The following is a 22,231-nucleotide window of genomic DNA, read 5'->3' as shown; positions in this document are numbered from 1 at the left end:
AGGAAACCAACACTTAGCAGCGCAGAGCGTTAAGGAACCACACTCATGTCACCCACATCCATTCAGTAATAACTGTAATCACTTTTCGACGTGCTGCGTTTGCATCTCTAGAGCCTTTTTGTGCAGGATGATATGAAGTTCAGGTTACAGCGGTGGGTGGTGGCATGGCAGGAGCTCTGCTTATGAGAGCCCATGACCATTCACTTTCTCCCACACACACACACACACACACACAAACGAGCATTTGCAAATGCTAAACTCAAGCATACATGCTGCGCACAATCTGCAACTGTCTTTGTAAATGTGGACAATATGTCTGACTGTCGTACAGGACACCAGGGTTTTTGTTCCTCAACAGGGAAACTTTGCTCAAGACTGGATATCCGAAAGGTGGTTCACTATAAAAAGAAGTGAACCTTGAATATTTGCCATGCTGCCCTTGAGCAAGACACAAAAATAAAATAAAATCAGTCATGTTGATCAAAACCTGTAAAAATGTCCTTTGAGGAAATGAAAAGGAGAATTTTGCAGAATTATTAGCTGCTCTTGTCCATTCAAGAACTTGTATATGAAGCATAGAGCATAATTTTACATTTATAAGTGTCTTTTTTGCAGCAGCTCTCAATTTTGATTGACACTTTCAGATGCCTAAACTTATTCTGGGCAAAAAACAGTAGCATTTAGAATGCATTGATTTCAAATCTGGCATACCATGTTTTGTTGTGACAATTTTAAATAATTGCAAATGAAATTTGACAGCTGTGGTTGGTAACGGTTAAACATTTTGATAGATCTAATGTAATTTTACAGTACAAAACTTCAAATGTAGTTTTTGGAAGTGGAAAAGAATAAATCAATTTGAAGTGAGAAACTGTACAGAATTCATAGAATTCACTATTGATTTGATGTTTTTCATTGGAATAACTATGTCTTTTAGTCTTTTGTTATCAGCTGTGTACATTAGGGTAATGTTCCAATTAAAGTAATGTTTATTACATTATTTTAGTGTTGTGTGTTATCATGATATTTTGTATTTGTGTGTATGACACAGAGCACCTATATGAGTCTACATGTGGTTTTCTCATTTCCACCTGTGTTTTTCAGATGGTTGTTGTTAGTATATTATAAAAAAAACAGGTAAAAAATGATTTTTAGTAATAAAAATATTATTTTACTTAATGTTTTTTACTGCAAATTTAACTTTAGTAAAATGCTTTACTTTATTACATTTGATTTTATCAGTATGTAGAACTTGAAATTGAAAATGCTGATACTTTTTTTTTTCTGGCAATCACAGCTGCTATTTTTTATTTTTTACTTCTTTTTTTACCTTTATTATATACAGTGTCTGTCTTAATGTTTCAGTGTTTTTTTGTTTTGTTTTTAATTTTTGTCATCGTATCGAAAATAGCTCTATAAAGAATCTTAGAAAATCCACGAGTGGAGGGCGAGTAAATAATGACTGAAGTTGCTGAAACACCAGCCCTAGTTGTGAGATTTAAATAATATATAAGATATAAATGAGAATAAATAAAGATCTAGATTATTGAACTAAGTGGAGTACAATTTTTATAGTTATAAGTAGCCAGTGTTTCACTTTTAATAGATGAAGCTTGTCCTGTGTCTCGGTTTTATTCTTTAGTCACTCATTAGGCAAAGATATCTGAAGGTACAGACCAGCATTGACAGTAAGGGACATCTTTCCTAACCCTAAATGTTCTCTTTTAAAACCGTGACCTATGTGTGTGTGTGGGAAATGAGGACAGAGTGAAACAGAGGTGTTCAAGCGTGTGTGTGTTTCCTGTCCCAGTTTAATCTCAGCATTTCCACTGTCCCTTTTTCCACCACAGACTGGATTCAATTACTGCCCCTGCTCTGACCTTAAACCCTTTGACCCCTGAGAGCGGCCCCATCCCATCCCATCCCCTGTCCTGATAGCAGCCCAAACCAGCCCTCCTCTCCAAATCTCTGCTCTACTCCTCTGTCCTCTTCCTTTGTCCTTTCTTCTTCTGTCCTTTTGCATCCCTTTGTCTTTTTTTCCCAATACTGTTCACTTCATTTTCTCCTTACACTTGTAGCTTGTCTCCAAACACGTATAAACTCTCTTGTTTACAAGTGTCCTCAGGTGGTCTCTGTACTGCTGCTTAATTTTCAGTGCTGTGAAATGATGATTAAGTCAAGACTGAGCCAAGAATAAATGTGCAGAAGGAATACTGTGACATTAATGAAAGAGTTTATTAATAATTGAGCACCTTTTACAAAACAGCACGATAGTAAATGATATGAGAAGAATATTGCTTGTTACATTTCAATGCTGAGCCCTGTCAGTCTTGCCAACACAGTCTAATGACAAATTATGCAGTATCTATTTTATGTTTAGGCAAATTGGTGGCACATTTATAATAATCGATATAATCTTGCAGGTCATTCAATCATCAGTGTCCTAATGTTTGGTGCATCATTGCCCTTTGTGTTCACGATTTACTGATTCATGTAATGGGGAACTAGTTAGTTGATTGACACATACACAATGAAATATGGATTGTTTTTGTTTTGTCTGTGTCTCAGCTCTTTTGGGAATCATTGGCACATTTTAACAATCAACTTTGGGTTTATAATGCCAAAATATGCTGTCTAGGTTTGCTAGGTTTTGAGATCTTGGAAACTTTTTCCACCATTTGTTAGATGTAATTGTTCTCCATTTTTGAGATCAGTATTCATCTGGTGCTCTTTTTAATGGGCCAATTTCCCCTGTATTTACTCATTGATCGGCTAACCTTGCACTAAGCTACAGTCGATGATCCTTAAGCCGTCTCTGTATCTTAATCACAACACAGATACCTGTTAATTACCCAACCAGTTCAAGTGTTTTCACTGCTTAAAGAGGGATTTGGGATTGATTGCGTTGCGTTAGCTGCGGGTCCCAAGTGTGTGTTTGTGTGTGTGTGTGTTTATGGTTGTCTGTGTGTGTTTATGGAGAGAGAGGGAAGGATAAAGCAGAATGGATATTTATAGGCTTTTGAATGGACAAGACGGCTTGGTATCGGGTCAGGGATAAACCATGAACTTATAAACTCACAATGGGGCCTTGATTTCTCTGTACTTCTTTTCTCTCTTCATCTTAGCTACTTTGTTTTCCCATTCCTTCATTACCTACATGTTTGTCGCAGTTTCTTACTGGAATAACCCCATTTCCATAGTGTATTGGCTCATAAAAAGTCATGCGTAACTAGTGCCCAAATGCAGAATTCAAATTGCATACTTCAAGATTGATACTTAAAGCTAACTTCCAGGCTACAGTTTCCAAAACTCTTTTAGAATAGCATATTAATTGTGTATTCTTGGTAGAAGGTATTGGTTTTCATTTTCACAATTGAATAAGTGAGCAATTCAATTGTAACATTGCATTGACTGCCATGGCTAAAGTCAAACGGGTCAGGCTACATGTCTCAGACTCAATGCTGAGCATTTCAATACAGACCTACTATGTTGCATGTTTTATGTTCCATGTTCACTGTTTCTTACTATAACACGTACACATCAAATGACTCCTATCATGCTGCAGTCTTCTAAAGACCTCCAGGCAGGAATCAGAACTTTGTGGAATGTGAGCTTTCATTTGTGTTCTGGTGTGATGCCAAAATTTAAATCTATAAATAGTTAGGATTGTCTGTACACTCTTAAAAATAAAGGTGCTTCAAAAGGTTCTTCAAGCGATGCCATAGAAGAACCATTTTTGGTTCCATGAAGAACCATTCAGTCAAAGGTTCTTTAAAGAACCATCTCTTTCTTACCTTTTTATAATCTGAAGAACCTTCTTTCGCCACAAAGAACCTTTTGTGAAACAGAAAGGTTCTTCAGATGTTAAAGGTTCTTTCTGGAACCATTTAGACAAAAAGGTTCTTCCATGGCATCGTGAAGCACCTTTATTTTTAAGAGTGTAGTACTGTAAAATTCAGTTGATTTTATGGACTAGTTAGCCTTCAAGTCTAGTGTGTATGAGGTAATGCATCTAAATTAAAGTTGGCAGGGAATGAAAATTCTACCTATTTTCTCTATGTGTGGTATAGATCATATTGTGAACAAATTTTTTTTTATTATTACTGTTTGAAAAAAAATACCTTGTATTAAGTATGTAACAATGCACCCCGAGTTTAAAATCAATGAAACTATGTGATGATTCAAGTTGGATGTTAAACGAATCATGATACAATTTGGGGTGGGGTTTTATATGAATGTATCTCAAGGAGAACTGATTGACTGATGGTATTTTTTTTTTTTCATCTTGCCTCTGTATAATGCATATTAAAGTAGTGTTTATTAGCGCAGCGCTGCTTTGTTTAGAGCAGTAACCAAAGAAAAGTTGATTGCGGCTGTTCCATAAGCACCACCTACTGTCAGAGATTGAATTTGCGTTCTCATTCTTTTATGTAGGCCTAGTTAGCATAATTTCACAAAGCTAAAATCAGATCATTCTGTTTTTGCTTCAAATGCATTTTCTGCACAAGGTGCATTTTCTTTTGGAAAATGTGGACATGCTGAAAGAAAAGAAAACATGTAAACAAAAAAAAAAAAGCACAGGCAAAGTTAGGGCTGGGCGAAAAACATATCAACGATATAATGTTTCATTATTATTATTATTCATTTTCTATAACCCCTTTTAAAACAAAGAGCAATATAATTTTTTTTAATTTAACCACTGTATTTTTTAACAGTTAAACACAAATAAAATTTAAACAAATATCTCCTTTCTTATGTTTTATATGCAAATTAAATAAGTCTTAAGGAAACCTTTGTCTTGTCTCCCGAGGCCACAGAAGGGCGCAATGAGTAAAATAATGCAGCGCATTAAATTGTTTATTCAGTGTAATGAAATAACAACTGTCTATAAAAATATGTGCGTAACGTCTAAATTAACATATATAAATCAAATACAATTTTGTAAATTGCATAAACAATTATGAACAAAACAGCATAATGTATTTATGCATTGCTTAATACAAAGAGCCGAAGCGTCATTCGCGCAGATTGCATTTAAAAATATAAGTGAAATGAGACGCAGTGAAATGGAATAAACCTTCACAAATTTGCGACGTGTTTTCTAAAAGTTAACATGTTTTTAACTTTGCATGGCTACATCTCTTGTGTGAGACGCGAGTGCAGCAGTCATATTTGTCCGTCTAAAAAATGCCCTGAATATACGTTCAGTGTGTATGGCTTGGTTTCGGTTTTAACCTAATTAAGATCTCCTCTGCATTGAGTTACTATATTTCTCTAATATTTTGAATGCATAACGCAGCAGCGGCGCATCTCGTGGTCTAGCCTAACAAAACATAATTTAAAATGCAACAACGTCACTTACAACATTACCGCATCTCGTGCGCCACTGATAAGGCTCCCGGACGCACACATAACATTCGATTGCACAGTTTTTGCATTCAAATGCAGTTTTTTATTTTAAATTCGACTATTATTCATTCTTTATTCACAATCTCCTCATCACAGGCAGGGACACCACTCATTTCAGCTCAATTGTAACATTGCATTGACTGCCATGGCTAAAGTCAAACGGGTCAGGCTACATGTCTCAGACTCAATGCTGAGCATTTCAATACAGACCTACTATGTTGCATGTTTTATGTTCCATGTTCACTGTTTCTTACTATAACACGTACACATCAAATGACTCCTATCATGCTGCAGTCTTCTAAAGACCTCCAGGCAGGAATCAGAACTTTGTGGAATGTGAGCTTTCATTTGTGTTCTGGTGTGATGCCAAAATTTAAATCTATAAATAGTTAGGATTGTCTGTACACTCTTAAAAATAAAGGTGCTTCAAAAGGTTCTTCAAGCGATGCCATAGAAGAACCATTTTTGGTTCCATGAAGAACCATTCAGTCAAAGGTTCTTTAAAGAACCATCTCTTTCTTACCTTTTTATAATCTGAAGAACCTTCTTTCGCCACAAAGAACCTTTTGTGAAACAGAAAGGTTCTTCAGATGTTAAAGGTTCTTTCTGGAACCATTTAGACAAAAAGGTTCTTCCATGGCATCGTGAAGCACCTTTATTTTTAAGAGTGTAGTACTGTAAAATTCAGTTGATTTTATGGACTAGTTAGCCTTCAAGTCTAGTGTGTATGAGGTAATGCATCTAAATTAAAGTTGGCAGGGAATGAAAATTCTACCTATTTTCTCTATGTGTGGTATAGATCATATTGTGAACAAATTTTTTTTTATTATTACTGTTTGAAAAAAAATACCTTGTATTAAGTATGTAACAATGCACCCCGAGTTTAAAATCAATGAAACTATGTGATGATTCAAGTTGGATGTTAAACGAATCATGATACAATTTGGGGTGGGGTTTTATATGAATGTATCTCAAGGAGAACTGATTGACTGATGGTATTTTTTTTTTTTCATCTTGCCTCTGTATAATGCATATTAAAGTAGTGTTTATTAGCGCAGCGCTGCTTTGTTTAGAGCAGTAACCAAAGAAAAGTTGATTGCGGCTGTTCCATAAGCACCACCTACTGTCAGAGATTGAATTTGCGTTCTCATTCTTTTATGTAGGCCTAGTTAGCATAATTTCACAAAGCTAAAATCAGATCATTCTTTCAAATGCTCAAATGCATTTTCTGCACAAGGTGCATTTTCTTTTGGAAAATGTGGACATGCTGAAAGAAAAGAAAACAAAAAAAAAAAAAAAAAAAGCACAGGCAAAGTTAGGGCTGGGCGAAAAACATATCAACGATATAATGTTTCATTATTATTATTATTCATTTTCTATAACCCCTTTTAAAACAAAGAGCAATATAATTTTTTTTAATTTAACCACTGTATTTTTTAACAGTTAAACACAAATAAAATTTAAACAAATATCTCCTTTCTTATGTTTTATATGCAAATTAAATAAGTCTTAAGGAAACCTTTGTCTTGTCTCCCGAGGCCACAGAAGGGCGCAATGAGTAAAATAATGCAGCGCATTAAATTGTTTATTCAGTGTAATGAAATAACAACTGTCTATAAAAATATGTGCGTAACGTCTAAATTAACATATATAAATCAAATACAATTTTGTAAATTGCATAAACAATTATGAACAAAACAGCATAATGTATTTATGCATTGCTTAATACAAAGAGCCGAAGCGTCATTCGCGCAGATTGCATTTAAAAATATAAGTGAAATGAGACGCAGTGAAATGGAATAAACCTTCACAAATTTGCGACGTGTTTTCTAAAAGTTAACATGTTTTTAACTTTGCATGGCTACATCTCTTGTGTGAGATGCGAGTGCAGCAGTCATATTTGTCCGTCTAAAAAATGCCCTGAATATACGTTCAGTGTGTATGGCTTGGTTTCGGTTTTAACCTAATTAAGATCTCCTCTGCATTGAGTTACTATATTTCTCTAATATTTTGAATGCATAACGCAGCAGCGGCGCATCTCGTGGTCTAGCCTAACAAAACATAATTTAAAATGCAACAACGTCACTTACAACATTACCGCATCTCGTGCGCCACTGATAAGGCTCCCGGACGCACACATAACATTCGATTGCACAGTTTTTGCATTCAAATGCAGTTTTTTATTTTAAATTCGACTATTATTCATTCTTTATTCACAATCTCCTCATCACAGGCAGGGACACCACTCATTTCAGCATGTATTCGTGGGCTGTCTGTGTCACTCATAGCACGTGCCTATATCGTGCGCTATATTGAAGATTTTTTCTAAATCTTCATCGTTATCGATGAAGGTGTACCGTCGATAAATACCGATACCGTTTTATCGGCCAGGCCTAGGCAAAGTCTTTGTTTATATAAAGTGTTTTATTTTATTTGTATTATTCATTCATGTTTTTTATTTGATTTGGTATTTGTTTTAAAAGTTCACTTTATTTTTTAGAAAAGATATTTCAATTTATTGTGCTTTACACACAACAAAAACCCTAGACTGATCTCCAAATCCTGGTTTCCAAAATTTAGCTGGCCTCAAACAAAGAAAACTGTGAGATCACTGATATTTTTCGATACCACTGTTGCTTTTCAATTGTTTTTCAATGTAAACTTGCTAGATGGACGTATTTGACCGTTACACTCGCATCTTGCGCATGGCACAGCATTCTAAAAACAAATAAGTTGAACTTTTAAATACGCATTTCAAGGCTGTGCATTTATTCCCCATTCCTTTGCCGTGTCTTGTGTTTTTCAAAGCAAAAAACGTATGCAACCGAACATAGCAGTAATAACTAGAAGAAAAAGCCCAAGACACAGTCCAAAGGCTGAAACACACCAGGGACTTATTTCCATTGCTGGTTAACCAGCATTATAAACCATTTTTCCCTTTAGGGACACTGTTGGTCCTTAAAATCTGAAGCATGTTAACAGCTAGGCCATGGCTCCAGCAGAGCATAATTTAAAATAATTGCATTATAGTGTAAGATACAGTATAGAACATGCTATTGTGAAATCTCTAAAGGGAAATGACAATCAAAGTGACGTGAATACTTGATTTTGAGCCTTGGTCTTTCTGGACTCTTTGTTCAGAAAGTGGAAATGTTGCTGTGCAGTGTGTGTTATTGTGTTCTGCTTGATTTCTAGGCCATTCTGGTCCCTACATGACTTAAGTGCATCTTAAACAAGTATGATGTCCACCAACGATCAGAACTTGTTCATGAAAGACAAATGAAAATGACTTAAATCCAAAAATAGTAAGATATTATGTTGTTTTTGAGTACACTTAAACCATACCCTGTCCCAGCTGGTGAGGGGAAGACTGCATCTCTTCACACCTTCCCTCCCTGTCCTTTCTTTCCTCTGCATTTGCTTCCTCCATCTGTCTAAATGCACATTAATTATACACATACACACATATATTCTCTACCCCAGCGACACACACCCACATAATGCATGTGCTTTCTCCACATTTTTTAGGGGAATCACTGAAAATAGGTCCTAATGTCAGTAGTGTATTGATGTTACAATAATATGATTGTTGAGACCAGAATAACGAATAAAAGTTTGGACCTATTCACCATCATGAAAGTTTTGAAACTGCACACAAGCACGTACAATGAAGCATGTACATTGAAGTACTCTAGTCAAATTATTAAAGGAATATTCTTGCATTTAAATACAAAGTTAGCCCTATTAACAGTATCGGTGGCATGCTGTCACTTACCATGGAATATAATTACAACTTGTCAGTCAATTTGTAAAAAGCAATTAAAGACATTTATAGTAATGCACTTACAATGAAAGTTTAGCAGACAAGTGTGCAACACTGTAAATAAAAGAAAGAATATATATGTACTTTTAAAATATGCAAGTATCACACTGTTTTTGAAAGTAAACATTACACATGTTGGCATAAGACTGGATACAACCTTAGCTGCATACATACATTCATTAAACGGTATGTACTGTATAGTATAGCAAATCTCAACTGCTTGATTGTTATATCACTGAAAAATTTTAATATATACAATATAGTAGTGTTGTCAAAGTTATTGACTGATATATGGCTGCTTTCAAATGCATATTTACAAATGTAACGTGTTAGAGCGCTGAGCATTTTAGCCAATCACAAATCTCCAGTCACAGATCTCTTTCAACATATCAATCGACCCCCTTGACTTTTTTCAATTTTGTTATGTTGCAGCTTGATACAATTGTTTAAATTTTTTTTTTTCTCTCCCATTAATCTACACTCCGTACCTCATAATGACAAAGTGAAAACTGAATTTTAGAAATGTCTGTAAATTATTAAAAAGAAAATTGTCTTCACCTCAAGAAACATCAATCTGCAACATCACCTCAAATTTAGCTCAAGTGCTACCCATTTCTCTTGATCATTGCTGAGATGTTTCTACACCTTGATTGGAGTCCACCTGTGGTAAATGAAATTGATTGGACATGATTTGGGAAGGCACACACCTCTCTATAAAAGGCCTCACAGCTGACAATGCATATCAGAGCGAAAACCAAGCCATGAGATCAAAGAACCTGCCTGCAGAGCTCAGAGACAGGATTGTATCGAGGCACAGATCTGGGGAAGACTACAAAAATATGTCTGCTGCACTGAAGGTTCCCAAGAGCACAGTGGCTTCCATAATTTTCAAATGGAAGAAGTTTGGCACAACCAGGACTCTTCCAAGAGCTGGTCACCCAGCCAAACTGAGCGATTGATGGATAAGAGCCTTGTCTAGACTGGTGACCAAGAAAAGGATGGTCACTCTAGTTGAGCTCCATGATCATATGTGCAGATAGGAGAAACCTACAGAAGGACAAACATCACTGCAACACTCCACCGATCTGAGCTTTATGGCGGTTTGGCCAAACTCAATCCTCTCCTCAGGGAAGACACACTTGGAATTTTCAAAACCGCACCTAAAGGACCCTCAGACTGTGAGAAACAAGATTATCTGGTCTGATGAACCTAATTTCTAAGCATCATGTTTGTAGGAAACCAGCTCTGCTCATCACCTGCAGAGTACCATCCCAAAAGTAAAGTGTGCTGGTAGCAGCCTCGTGCTGTGGGGGTGTTTTCAGCGGCAGGGACTGGGTGACCGGTCAGGGTTGAGGGAAAGCTGAATGGAGCAAAATACAGAGATATCCTCAATGAAAACCTGTTCCACAGCTCTCAGGACCTCAGACTGGGCCGAAGGTTCACCTTCCAACATGACAATGACCCTAAGCACACAGCCAAGGCAACACAGGAGTGGCTTAGGGATAACTCTGTGAATGTCCTAGAGTGGCCCAGCCAGAGCCCTGACTTATGACCCTATCGAACATCTCTGGAGAAACCTGAAATTGGCTGTCCACCGACAGTCCCCATCCAACCTGACCAAGCTTGAGAGGATTTGCATAGAATAATGGCAGAAAATCCCCCAATCCATGTGTGTATAATTGCTGCCAAGAAGTGCTTCAACTAAGTACTGATTAGTTTTTTTTTTTCTTTTTAATAAGTATATAAACAGACATTTCTAAAATCCAGTTTTCACTTTGTCATTATGAGGTACGGAGTGTAGATTAATAAGAAAAAAAATTTATTTAAACAATTGTATTATCAGGCTGCAACTAACAAAGTTGAAAAAAGTAAAGGGGGTCTGAATACTTGCTGAATCCACAGAATGGGTGTGTGTGTGTGTGTGTGTGTGTGTATGTGTGTTAGGGATGGGCAATATCTTATCATTCACGATATACCAGTGAAAAGTGTGTATGAAATATTGCAATTTATGTCAATTGATATGTATTGTATAAATAGATCTGTGCATAAAGTCTAAGTGTTAAGTGTAAGCGCAATGGACCTGCTACTTGTTCTGTAATCTGTAATGTTTTGTGTTTTTTCTAGTGCTGTCGAACTATTAATCGCAATTAATAGCATCCAAAATAAGTTTTTGTTTATATAATATATTTGTGTACTGTGTTTATTTATTATGTTCCATATATCGGACGAGCCCCCGTTGACAGTATGATTAAAGGTGTATGTAGTGCAACATTAAACTCCTGAGATTTATTTAAGTGCTGCTTTAGCAAGTATTACTAATCATTTATTCACTTCCAAAGGTTTCATCAGCCCTTCATCATGGCCGTTTTCGGCAACAGGTCTGAGGAGGGTATTTAATCTGTCCACGGGGGGTCAGATCAGTGAGATCCAGTCAGGGTTTACAGTGACAGCCCGTGGAGGAGGCAGCATTGTTCTGCCTCTTTGAAAATCGCCTGGAGCTGCTATCACTTAAACTTAAACATCATCCTATTATTAGGCTTATGGTTGTTTGAGCTTATATGTCAGGTGAGCAGAGGATTTAGTCTCTAGAGACCTTAGAATATCAGGGATTTTTATTTGCATGCTTCAGTTGCTTAAACATAGGCTTGTATGATTAGAGTTGATTATAAATTGTCTTGAGGCTGCAGTGGAAATCAGAAAACGGGTTTCCTGGACTGGCAAAAATAAAATAATAAAAAACGTGTAAACTAAAACTCAATAAAATAATGTAAAAATGTCCTCTGTTTAATATAAGGCTTTATTTTAATGTTTAATTTGTATAATAATTTACATGCTTTATAATGTAAACCTAATTTTGGGGTATTTTAATTTAATTTCATTGTCACCGTTTTTATTGTTTTTTTTTCTTTTTTTAGTAATTAATTTTATTTTCCTGTATATGCCATATGGGTTCAATTTCTACAGTGTTTCACTTTTGTCTCCGTCTTAGTCTTGATGTTGCGGGGAGGGGCTATTGTTGCATGGCAACAATCATGATTGACAGCACTGTTTTCTTGAGGGAGGCGTATAATAATAACGCTATCATATGGTCTGGCAGATTTTGGGCTCGCCACCAGGGATGACAAATGTGCTCACGCAATAATTCAATCTGCTCTCCCAGTTCTTCAACTTTGAGGGGACTTGCGAAGATGAGTAGTTGGAGCAATTAAGTTGGTCAGTCATTGTTAATGTGTAGCACCCAAAATATGTGCCAGGTTGTTTATGAAGAAGTGTTTTTCATAAAAAAAAAAGAGAGCGAGGGAGAGAAAGTAAAGAAAACTTCGCAGACAGATTGTGATTTGGTGAATGTGTGAGAATGGAAGGTGGTCTGAGAATATCAGTATCTAATTAAAGTTTTCTTCCGTACGTCACTTGATAAAAACGCTGGGTTTTCAGCGATAGTTAAAGTAAATGATGCTTCTAAAGGAAATGGCAGGAGGAAAGTGATGATGAGAACAAAAAGCAAAACACATGTAATGTTTTCATCTTTCTTTCTTTCTTTCTAGGTGAAGAAATACACTCTATTAATGGTGGATCCAGATGCTCCTAGTCGTCAGAAACCGTCTCGCGCTTACTGGAGACACTGGTTACTGGTTGACATTAAGGTACGTCACATCTCCCAAAAAGGTCTTTGAAACACAGATGCTGTCTTATCCTAATTTGATGTTTTACAGACTTGTTATAACCTCTGTGACTTCATGAATGTTCTTCTTTGATATAATGAATCTTCAAGCCTGTTAATGCAAGTCAATGTATTTAATCTGAATATTATCCAGAACAAAGCCTTAAAATAAAGGTTGCTTAAAGCAGCGCTTTGGCACGAACAATCCTGGACATAATGTGCAAAGCAAAAGGTGTCAGAAACACTTTGGTGGGCAAACAATTCCTGGATCGTGTGGACCGTATCTGCACCTTCCATGTGCTTCACACTTGTGCTGCGTTTCCGATGAGTTACATAATTACGGAGTAAAAATATCATGTTAGTCATCAGCGCTCCGCTCCAGCGGGATCTAGAGGCAGATTCATCAGGCTGTGCATGGGGACGCTGTGTTTAAACAACCGGGGATGAGACACACTTTAATTGCTCAATCTTAAGTCAATATTCTTTCATCCTTTCTTAATCTCGCAGGCTATTTGTTTACGTGCACTTTCTTTCTCAGTTGTTCTTGCTGTGGTGCTATTGGTTCACAGGGGAGGCCAGTGATTCCAATAAAGTTTGTAACTACATCTCAGAAATATATGAAAAATGACTGATGTCTCGTACACAAGTTACAAAAAATGAAGTTTGTAAGAATGAATTTCCTTTCTTGACATTTCAAGTTTTTCTGTTTGGAAGCGTTTGTGACAATCATGTGGGAAAATTGTTCTCCTGTGTAATGGGAATGATTGCACGTCAGTTCTCCTTCAGACATGGGAACTACAGACAGGCCTACTATGACTGTTGTCCCTTTTTTAAACCTGGTTTTACTGAAAGAGACATATATATACAGGTGCATCTCAATAGATTAAAATGTCGTGGAAAAGTTTTATTAAATAAAAAAAAAATGATTTCAGTAATTGAACTCAAATTGTGAAACTCGTGTATTAAATAAATTCAGTGCACACAGACTGAAGTAGTTTAAGTCTTTGGTTCTTTTAATTGTGATGATTTTGGCTCACATTTAACAAAAACCCACCAATTCACTATCTCAACAAATTAGAATATGGTGACATGCCAATCAGCTAATCAACTCAAAACACCTGCAAAGGTTTCCTGAGCCTTCAAAATTGGCCCTCAGTTTGGTTCACTAGGCTACACAATCATGGGGAAGACTGCTGATCTGACTTGTTTAATCATTGACACCCTTCACAAGGAATGTGAGCCAAAATCATCACAATTAAAAGAACCAAAGACTTAAACTACTTCAGTCTGTGTGCATTGAATTTATTTAATACACGAGTTTCACAATTTGAGTTGAATTACTGAAATAAATGAACTTTTCCACGACATTCTAATTTATTGAGATGCACCTGTATATATAATATACAGTTCTTCCAAAAAATGGGAATTATCTTATCATTTATTCAGTGTCAGGTCATTCCAAACTTATGTTTTTTTTCTTCATTGGAACACAAAAGGAGACATCAAGCAGAATTTTCACGCTGCTATTTCATTCACAATGAAAGTGAATGGTAGCCATAACATTCGTCTATAAGATCTGTACACTATTTCCTTATTTAAAATTATTTAAAATATTTAAAAACTAGTGTTTTTAAATCATATAATTTTGTGTGATTAAAAAGGCTAAAATTGTTAGTTATTTAATGATAATATTTAAAGTCTTATTCATGTTTGTACATATCCAAATATGACAAGGCAAGATATGTCATTCCAGCTTTGACATAAGTAATTCCAATGCCATTGGTTTTGAGCAGTATTTTAATATTATATAATATTTAAATAGTATATTTGTTAATATTTTTAATGAGCTTTTTCAGTCACTTGGATTTATTTTTGTTATTTTTATATTTATTTTAAGTTTTAGTAATTTATTTGATACGCTTTTTCTTTTCTACTTCTGATTTAGTGTTTGCTGCTTCAGTCACTTAGCTTTATTTTTATATTTTTTATTTTTATTATTAAGTTTATTTTAATTTTAGTTCAAATTTTAGTAATTTTGTTATATACTTTTGTGATTTTAGTACTTCAATTTCAACTTTTCTTATTTCATGTTGCCAAGTTTTCAAAATGTACATTTCAACTGATATTTATATTTAGTTTTAATTCAGATTTAATTCAATTAACCAACACTAATTTCAGTTTTAGTTTACAATAACCATGCTGATTTGGGGTGCCAAATGCAATATACAAATCACACAAATTTTTGAAACCCCAGTCCCCATTCATTTTCATTGTGTGGAAAAGAGCAGCTTGAACATTCAATATGATGTGATAAGAGATATCTCTCTAATATGATAAGAGATATCTCTCTTTGTGCTGCATGTAAGAAAAAAAGCCATCAAGTTTGAAATGTCACATTGGTGTGTAAATGATAACTGAATTGTAATTTTTGGATGGACTATCCCTTTAATTGTACCATTTTACTGTGGTTTCGTGACAGGATATATCTATAAAATAGCACTAAGGATGAAAAAAGCAACACTCCGTCATTCAGCAGGCGTTTTACTCGTAAATCACCATACAGATACATTTTCTAAAAGCAGCATATGATCACAGTCCCTGGAAGGGAGGCCGTCTTCAGCGCTAGTTCAGCCCTGCCCTCCTCTCCATCTCGCAGAGAAGAGACGAGCCTCCTCCCCGTCTGGCCAGGCGACACACTGTGAATAAACAAATGTATTTCAGGTGCTCAGACAGACAACCTCTCAATACCCTGTCACTGTGTGGGTGGCGGCATGCCGCCTGTCTGCTCCCTGATTGGCCGTCTCATTGCGCTGTGTGTATGATGAGGAGCCGTGGTTGGTCAGAGGTTTAATGAGGCTGGTGGGAGGTGAGTAATTGCCGCGGTGACTTCCTCTAACCTTGCCGAAGTTATAATAACATCCCGTGTGAATGTGTGGAATTATCTGTCCTGGAATACTCCTGGGCTTCAGACTGAAGCAGGTGCCACACAAATGAACAATTCTTCTCTCACTCCAACACCTTATTTAGAAATCTGCCCTGTAATTCCTTTTTTTAGAAATTAAATTACAACCCTGATTTGGCTTGTTACTCCCTCTACAAGCAAATGTAATGTCTTTTGTGTATTGCATGCAAACGCAATGTAGGAGAGCAAAAGTTGTTTTTCATTTTCACTCTTCTATCCAAACTCATGTCAGAGAGCACGTTTTGGTTTCCATGCTAGCCTGGTTTTGACTCATGGGATGTCGAAACATTACATCTCTCTTAGTTTTTATGAGAAACTAAAAATAGAGGTGCATTAAAAGCAAAAAAAAAAAAATCTCATTACCTGTTGTTCAATGAACTTCAGTGTGTAATTTAACTTAGTTATTCCTGTATAGGTATCATTGCTATTGTGTTTAGCAATATATCAACTTTTTTCTGTGTTTGCAGAATTATAGCACAGCTTTATTAGTTATTGAAAATTAGCTCAGGTAATGTAGTTTTACTTAAAATTGTGCTTAAATTGTGCAATTTGAGTAGATAATTATATTTCTTGGAATATGTCAAATATATCTGACTGAAGTTTTTCTTATCTATAGTTTTTTTTTAATCACAATGGAAGTGCTGTACCTTAATTCTGTACGGAACTCCAACATTATGAACTCCAAACTTGTTTACATTTATGAATTTAGAAGACACAAGTGACAATTTGTCTTAGAGCCAACGATATTTACAGTATACAATGCCACGTTTAGAAAGCTACATAAGGAATAAAGCTAGAGCAGAGGAGAAATGCAGAGAAGAGAAAGAAGAGGTAAGTGCATTGGTTTAAGGGTTTTTAGGGTGGTTAAGTGTTGGCAGGAAAGGCATCTTCAGTTGCTTCTTGAAAGATGTGATGATCTCAGTAGTTCAGTTTGAGGAACAGAGAGAGTGAAGGTTTTGGAAAAGTGTCATTAGCTGCATTTCCATTACCCTTCAAATTGTGGAAATTGAAACTGTGAATTGAACACCTAATGGAAACGCATCAAATTCGCAAAACTGCCCATATATCGCAAAAAAAAAAAAAAGTTTTTTTACACTCCCATTTCAAAAAAGGAATATTTTGCAAAACTGCAATGGAAATGCATTTTTTAGGTCAATGTTTAGGTCAAATGGTGTACATAAAAAGTCATTCTTCAACGTACTATAACCGTACTAAGTATCTCAAGTATATGGGGTTTCCCTTACCATTAATGTTTGGATGACTCCTTGTTTACACTGCATTAATGCTTCAACACGGCCACCAGAGCTGACCGCGGCCACTCTAGTCAATGCTGTTTATACCAGCCACGCCGCGACACGTTTTAGAAGCATCACAGAACTCTCCATGTTGCTTCTGTAAAGATACACGCATATGTCTCCTTCGATTAAATATAATGGTTAGTGCAGTGGCTGTGATATACATAACCATACTAAAATCCATCGGCGTGACTTATTGCGAGAGAAAAAAAAACACTTTAGTTGCATAACATCGGTTAACGGAAACGCCGTCTCTTTTTTCGACATGTATAAAATATGGCTTAAGTTTTGTGCAAATCTGTAATGGAAGCAGCTATTGTAAAGGAACAACAAGGTGATGCTCGTTCAGTGACCATAGCTTCCACTGGCCTCCAGAGCGCCCACCCCCCTTCCCCATTGGATGTTGTGTGGCGCGTGGACACACCTTCAGGGAGGGGGGAGTAATGTCAGTCATGTGTCTTGTGTTTTCCTCCCCCTCGTGTTGATTGTGTTCTTTGATTTCAGGTGTTCCCTCATTAGTTTCCATGGTTTTTGATTAATTACTCCACCTGTTTCAGTTCTCCCTGATTACATTCCGAGTATATTAGCCCTGTGTTTCCTGAGTCCTACGTCCTGTCTTAATCGTAGATTCCCCGTGCTATGTGTATTTTCTTTCCTTATTTCCTTAAAATAAAGACTGTTCCTCGTTTCTCTCCATCATATCTGCGGTCCAACACAGCAGCACCGTGACAAGAAGACAGTGAAATCATAATCAATCAAATTAATAAAAGCTAAACGATTGTGACAATATTTAAAATACATACTCTGAGGCTGCTGCAGTATTTGTTATGGAATATACTTGTTTGTTCGCACAGAGATCCTCAACTTAAGTTCATTTAACACGCCATGAAGGACATGAACATAGACTTGAAAGATACATCAAATTGTTTGTGTGACATTTACCATTGATCAGTGAAATTTTGCAGTCAAAGTACAGGAATCTGTGTGATCAGGAGTTTTATGTTAGTGTGAAAAAAGATTTCGGTATGGTAACATGTTGACCAATAGGAAGACATTGACATCTGTGCTTCATGCATCATGCTTTGCTACACTATTGACATTAAATAACTTTTTTTTTACCTACTAAAATTATTTCTTTTGAAAATTCATTAGGGTTTTGTTTTGCACCTTTAGTGTTTAGACCATTTTTGCTTGGTCAGACAATAAAATAGCCAGATAAAACCTTTTAGGCTTGCATTGAAAGAAAATGCAATGTATTCAAAACCATCTTAGCAACCACTCAGAAATGCTCTAGCAGCTACTTTAAACATCCTAGCATAATGGCAGCGACTTTTGCATGGACAAGCAGCATCTATTTTCAAATCTCATTCATTCATTGATTCATTCACCTCATCTGGCTGAAATACAATTATTTATGCATTCTCTTGAATGCAATGTCTTATACAATCCTGTGTTAATTAGTGATTTTGTCATCAACGCTCATACAAGTTTTGCCTCGACCTTTGTCCATCTGAAGGAGGTATTTCTAACACTTTATTGGAACCATATTTAGTTTGTCATTTCCTCTGTTTGGCAGCATGTGTGCAGATGGACCCTTCCTCCCGTACCGCTGCCAACTCGCCACTCGCAGTCAGTCGCCATCTCCAGTCACCACTCGAGATTTCTGGCACTTGTCGCAAACCAGAGAGCCCACTCCACACATTTGTGTCATTATGCGGAGCATTTCTCCCTCAGTAACACATCATCTTATGCTCTTCGGCTTTCATCCAACAGTTACCGTGCAACCGGTCTGCGCTTGGGCACTTGAACTGTTCCTGGCTCAGGCCTGACCAGTCCTGCTTTTCTCCAACCAGCCATTCATGCCTCTCAAGATCCTGTTAACCGTTGTCTGGGACTTTCATTGCAATTCAAGAGCTCTTGACTGGCGTGATTGACTCAAAAGTGCAAGGCTTTGGACTGTAATTTTGTGTTACAAGATCATGATTATATTTCTTGTAGCTTTCCACTTTATCACAAATTTTTTGTGCATTTTGGTATTTTCAGTACAAGGCATTTCTCTCAGTCTGCAAAACTATTTGCTTGTTAAAGCAAGCATCTCATAAAGTATTGCCTATACTAAACCCTAACCCCTAAATATTATATTGAAAATAATAACATGAATGACAGCTCGAATCATGTGGAGATGTGCAGTTTTTTTTCTAAACAGTCAGACGGACAAAATGTCCTAACGATACAAGATATGATAGATCACTGCCACAAAAATAACATATTTTTCTGCATGTTAATCAGTTTTTGGGCCCTTTTTTTTTTTACTAATTATTATTTTACTAACTATTATTACTAATACTACTATTAGTAGTACAAAATTATTATTAATATTAAATGGATATTATTACAATATTAGATGGATGGATGGGTGGGTGGGTGGATGGATGGATGGACAATATTATTATAATTAATAATTAATAGTAGTATAGTATTGAACAATTATTAATATTAAACAAATATTATTGTACTTCGGTATAATTATGTATATATTATAATAATTAACACTATTATAATTAACAGTGTATGTATATATGTGTATATATATATATATATATATATATATATATATATATATATTTTGAATATCATTGTTTGAATATCATTGTGTGATTTTCAAAAGAAACAAGAACATCCCAATTGTGAACTCAATATGATCAAATAATAATATTAAAATATTACTATTATAATATTCCATATAAATAATATCATATAGTATAATATAACTATATATTAGCATTGTAACATTAAATATTATAACTTTAAATTATAATATTAATGCTTTAAATAGAGCTTGAATATCATCTTGCGAAATTTACCTCTGATCTTGAAAATACATTTTCAAAGGGAAAAAAAAATGTTCAAATTGTGAACTCTTTATGAACAATTAAATGTACTCCTTGACAAAGATTATCTCAGTCACTATGTATTTTGAATAATGTTAGAATTGTTACATTTTTTATTCATTGTTATTCATTTATTTGCAGAGCGAGCTCCGCCCACACAAACACATCCCCTTGTCTTACATTATAGGACCTGAGACATATCTAGAGAACAGAGTACCATAAAAAGGTGTGATCTTTAAGGTAAACAAACACTAGCAAACAATACTAATGTCTGAACTATGAATACCATTGTTAACCATATGTAGCCACTGTAAGAGTGAAAATAACTTCCAAAGTATCTACTGTATTTCCACAGTGGACGCCTGTTGATTTTTTTCATTTAAGGAAGCCGATGCAGATTGAATTGGTAATGAAGTTATTAATTCTGTTGGAGCAGATGGTGATGGAAGAGGGGAATGGGGAGCTGAAATGCCCCTGTAGCTCCGCACTCAGCCCGCCTGACCCGTTCTGTCTCTCAATTCCCTCCTGCTCATGGAATACTACCAAAAAACAATCCCCGAACAGCTTGTTCTGCCTCAAACGGACTTTTCCTCCAGATCACAACGCTCCTATGTCTTGCTCTGTCTGATTTCAGTATCTCTTTCTCTCGCTCTCTCTTTCTCCTCACATGAAAGCGGATGTTTTGTTTGCTCTGCCGACAGAAACAAAAGGCAGAGTCATTAGCGATAGAGAGTAGTTTGCTTATGTAAATAAACCGCTAGGTGAAAAATCCTTCTTTACTTTTCACCCTAATAGTCCACCCACAGATTGCAGTATCACATCACCCAAGAGCTGTTGGCGAATCACATAATTATTAACGGTAATCTTGCACAGGAGTTTTGCAACATTATAATTATTATTTAAAAACACTTGAATTGATTTCAAGTTATCTTCCATTCCAAAAATCACATTCTTAATCAGTATTTTGTCTTAATTTCTAGGAAGAATGTCTAAACAAGCAATATATTAAGGGCTTTAAATAATAATATGATCATTTTAAATGAAATATACATATAAAATACATGTATTATTTATTTGCAGATGTCACTTGCTTTGATGGTTTATAGAATGCAAAGCCATCCAGACATTTTCACACAGAAATCACATTCAAACCAGGCCGTTTTCTGATGGTTAACGTGACCTAATTGAAATTTTTGTGAAATCTGTGAGGGGAAATATTTCGCCTTCATGTTAAATTCCCAATTGCATGGATTCCTTTTCAAATGACTGGATTTGGCCTGTGAAAATTCACCATGCAATGTTAAATCTGACCTCACCTTTAGATAGTTCAGGCTATAGGCACAGCTTAGGCACATAATAAGCACATACTATGCTGTTTCTTACTAGTTGATAATAGTGAAAATAAAGTGTCCAAATTGTTTTTGGGGTCATTGTATCTGTGTGGGCCTGACTGAATGACATTGTCAGTGTTTTTCCCTTCACAAAGTCCAAACTGACCCTGACACACCCGCATACGCTCATCTCTCTCTCTCTCAATCACACACAGCCTCCCATTCACTGTTCTCCATTTAGAGAGCCGGACAAAAGTGAATGTGAGTCTCAGTCACAATAGCGTGTTTTGACAATTCATGCTAATCGCTAACAGACAGATATTAAAGGAATGCTCAGGGTTCAATATGAGTTAATGCAACAGCATTTATGTCATAATATCAATCATTTTCGCAGTTGTAATTTTAACTTATGTGAATTTATTTCAATTTTTTAAGAACGATTTTGGTGAGGAAAAATGTAACGCCCTCCACCCTCCCGCACCTATACACTGCAAAAAAATGCTTTTCTTCGTTTTTTTTGTCTTGTTTTCAGTCAAAATATCTATCTATCTAAATCTTCTTAAATCAAGTAAAAAATTATCTTATTTCAAACAGAAAACAAGATTATTTTGCTTACCCCATTGGCAGATAATTTTGCTTGTTTCAAGCAAAAACGCTTAATTTTTTAGATATTTTGGCTGGAAACAAGACAAAAAAAAATCTAAGTAAGAAAAGCATTTTTTGCAGTGTATTTGATCATCACATTACAATGATTCTAATTCTTAGTTTAGCATATTGATTAAATGAATAGATGGTTAATTTTTAACGGCAGATTCAGTGACGTTAAAGCTGATCTGTGCATCACTGCACGCGTCTGTGC

At 35.8% G+C, this 22,231-nt stretch overlaps 1 protein-coding gene across 3 annotated transcripts in view; it reads left to right on the top strand.

Moving 5' to 3' along the window:
- LOC107553167 (phosphatidylethanolamine-binding protein 4) overlaps window positions 1-22,231 on the top strand; it is a 113,949-nt gene that overhangs the window by 34,295 nt on the left and 57,423 nt on the right. The window contains exons 4-6 of one of the 3 annotated variants that reach the window (XR_001604937.1): window positions 12,778-12,876; window positions 18,727-19,076; window positions 20,426-20,879. Coding sequence is in view for 2 of the 3 variants with exons in the window: in XM_016235299.1 (XP_016090785.1) it covers window positions 12,778-12,876; window positions 18,727-18,957 (330 nt within the window). In the remaining variant the exon portion in view is untranslated. Of the gene's footprint in view, window positions 1-12,777; window positions 12,877-18,726; window positions 19,206-20,425; window positions 20,880-22,231 lie in introns of those variants that run through there. The other 2 variants (XM_016235299.1, XM_016235298.1) reach the window with 2 other exon arrangements.

The sequence above is a fragment of the Sinocyclocheilus grahami genome, unplaced genomic scaffold (genome assembly GCF_001515645.1).
Source record: "Sinocyclocheilus grahami isolate Dianchi unplaced genomic scaffold, SAMN03320097.WGS_v1.1 scaffold465.1, whole genome shotgun sequence".
NCBI classification, from domain to species: Eukaryota; Metazoa; Chordata; class Actinopteri; order Cypriniformes; family Cyprinidae; genus Sinocyclocheilus; species Sinocyclocheilus grahami.
Note: the sequence above shows the minus strand (reverse complement) of the source record. Positions and strands in the feature narration are given on the sequence as shown.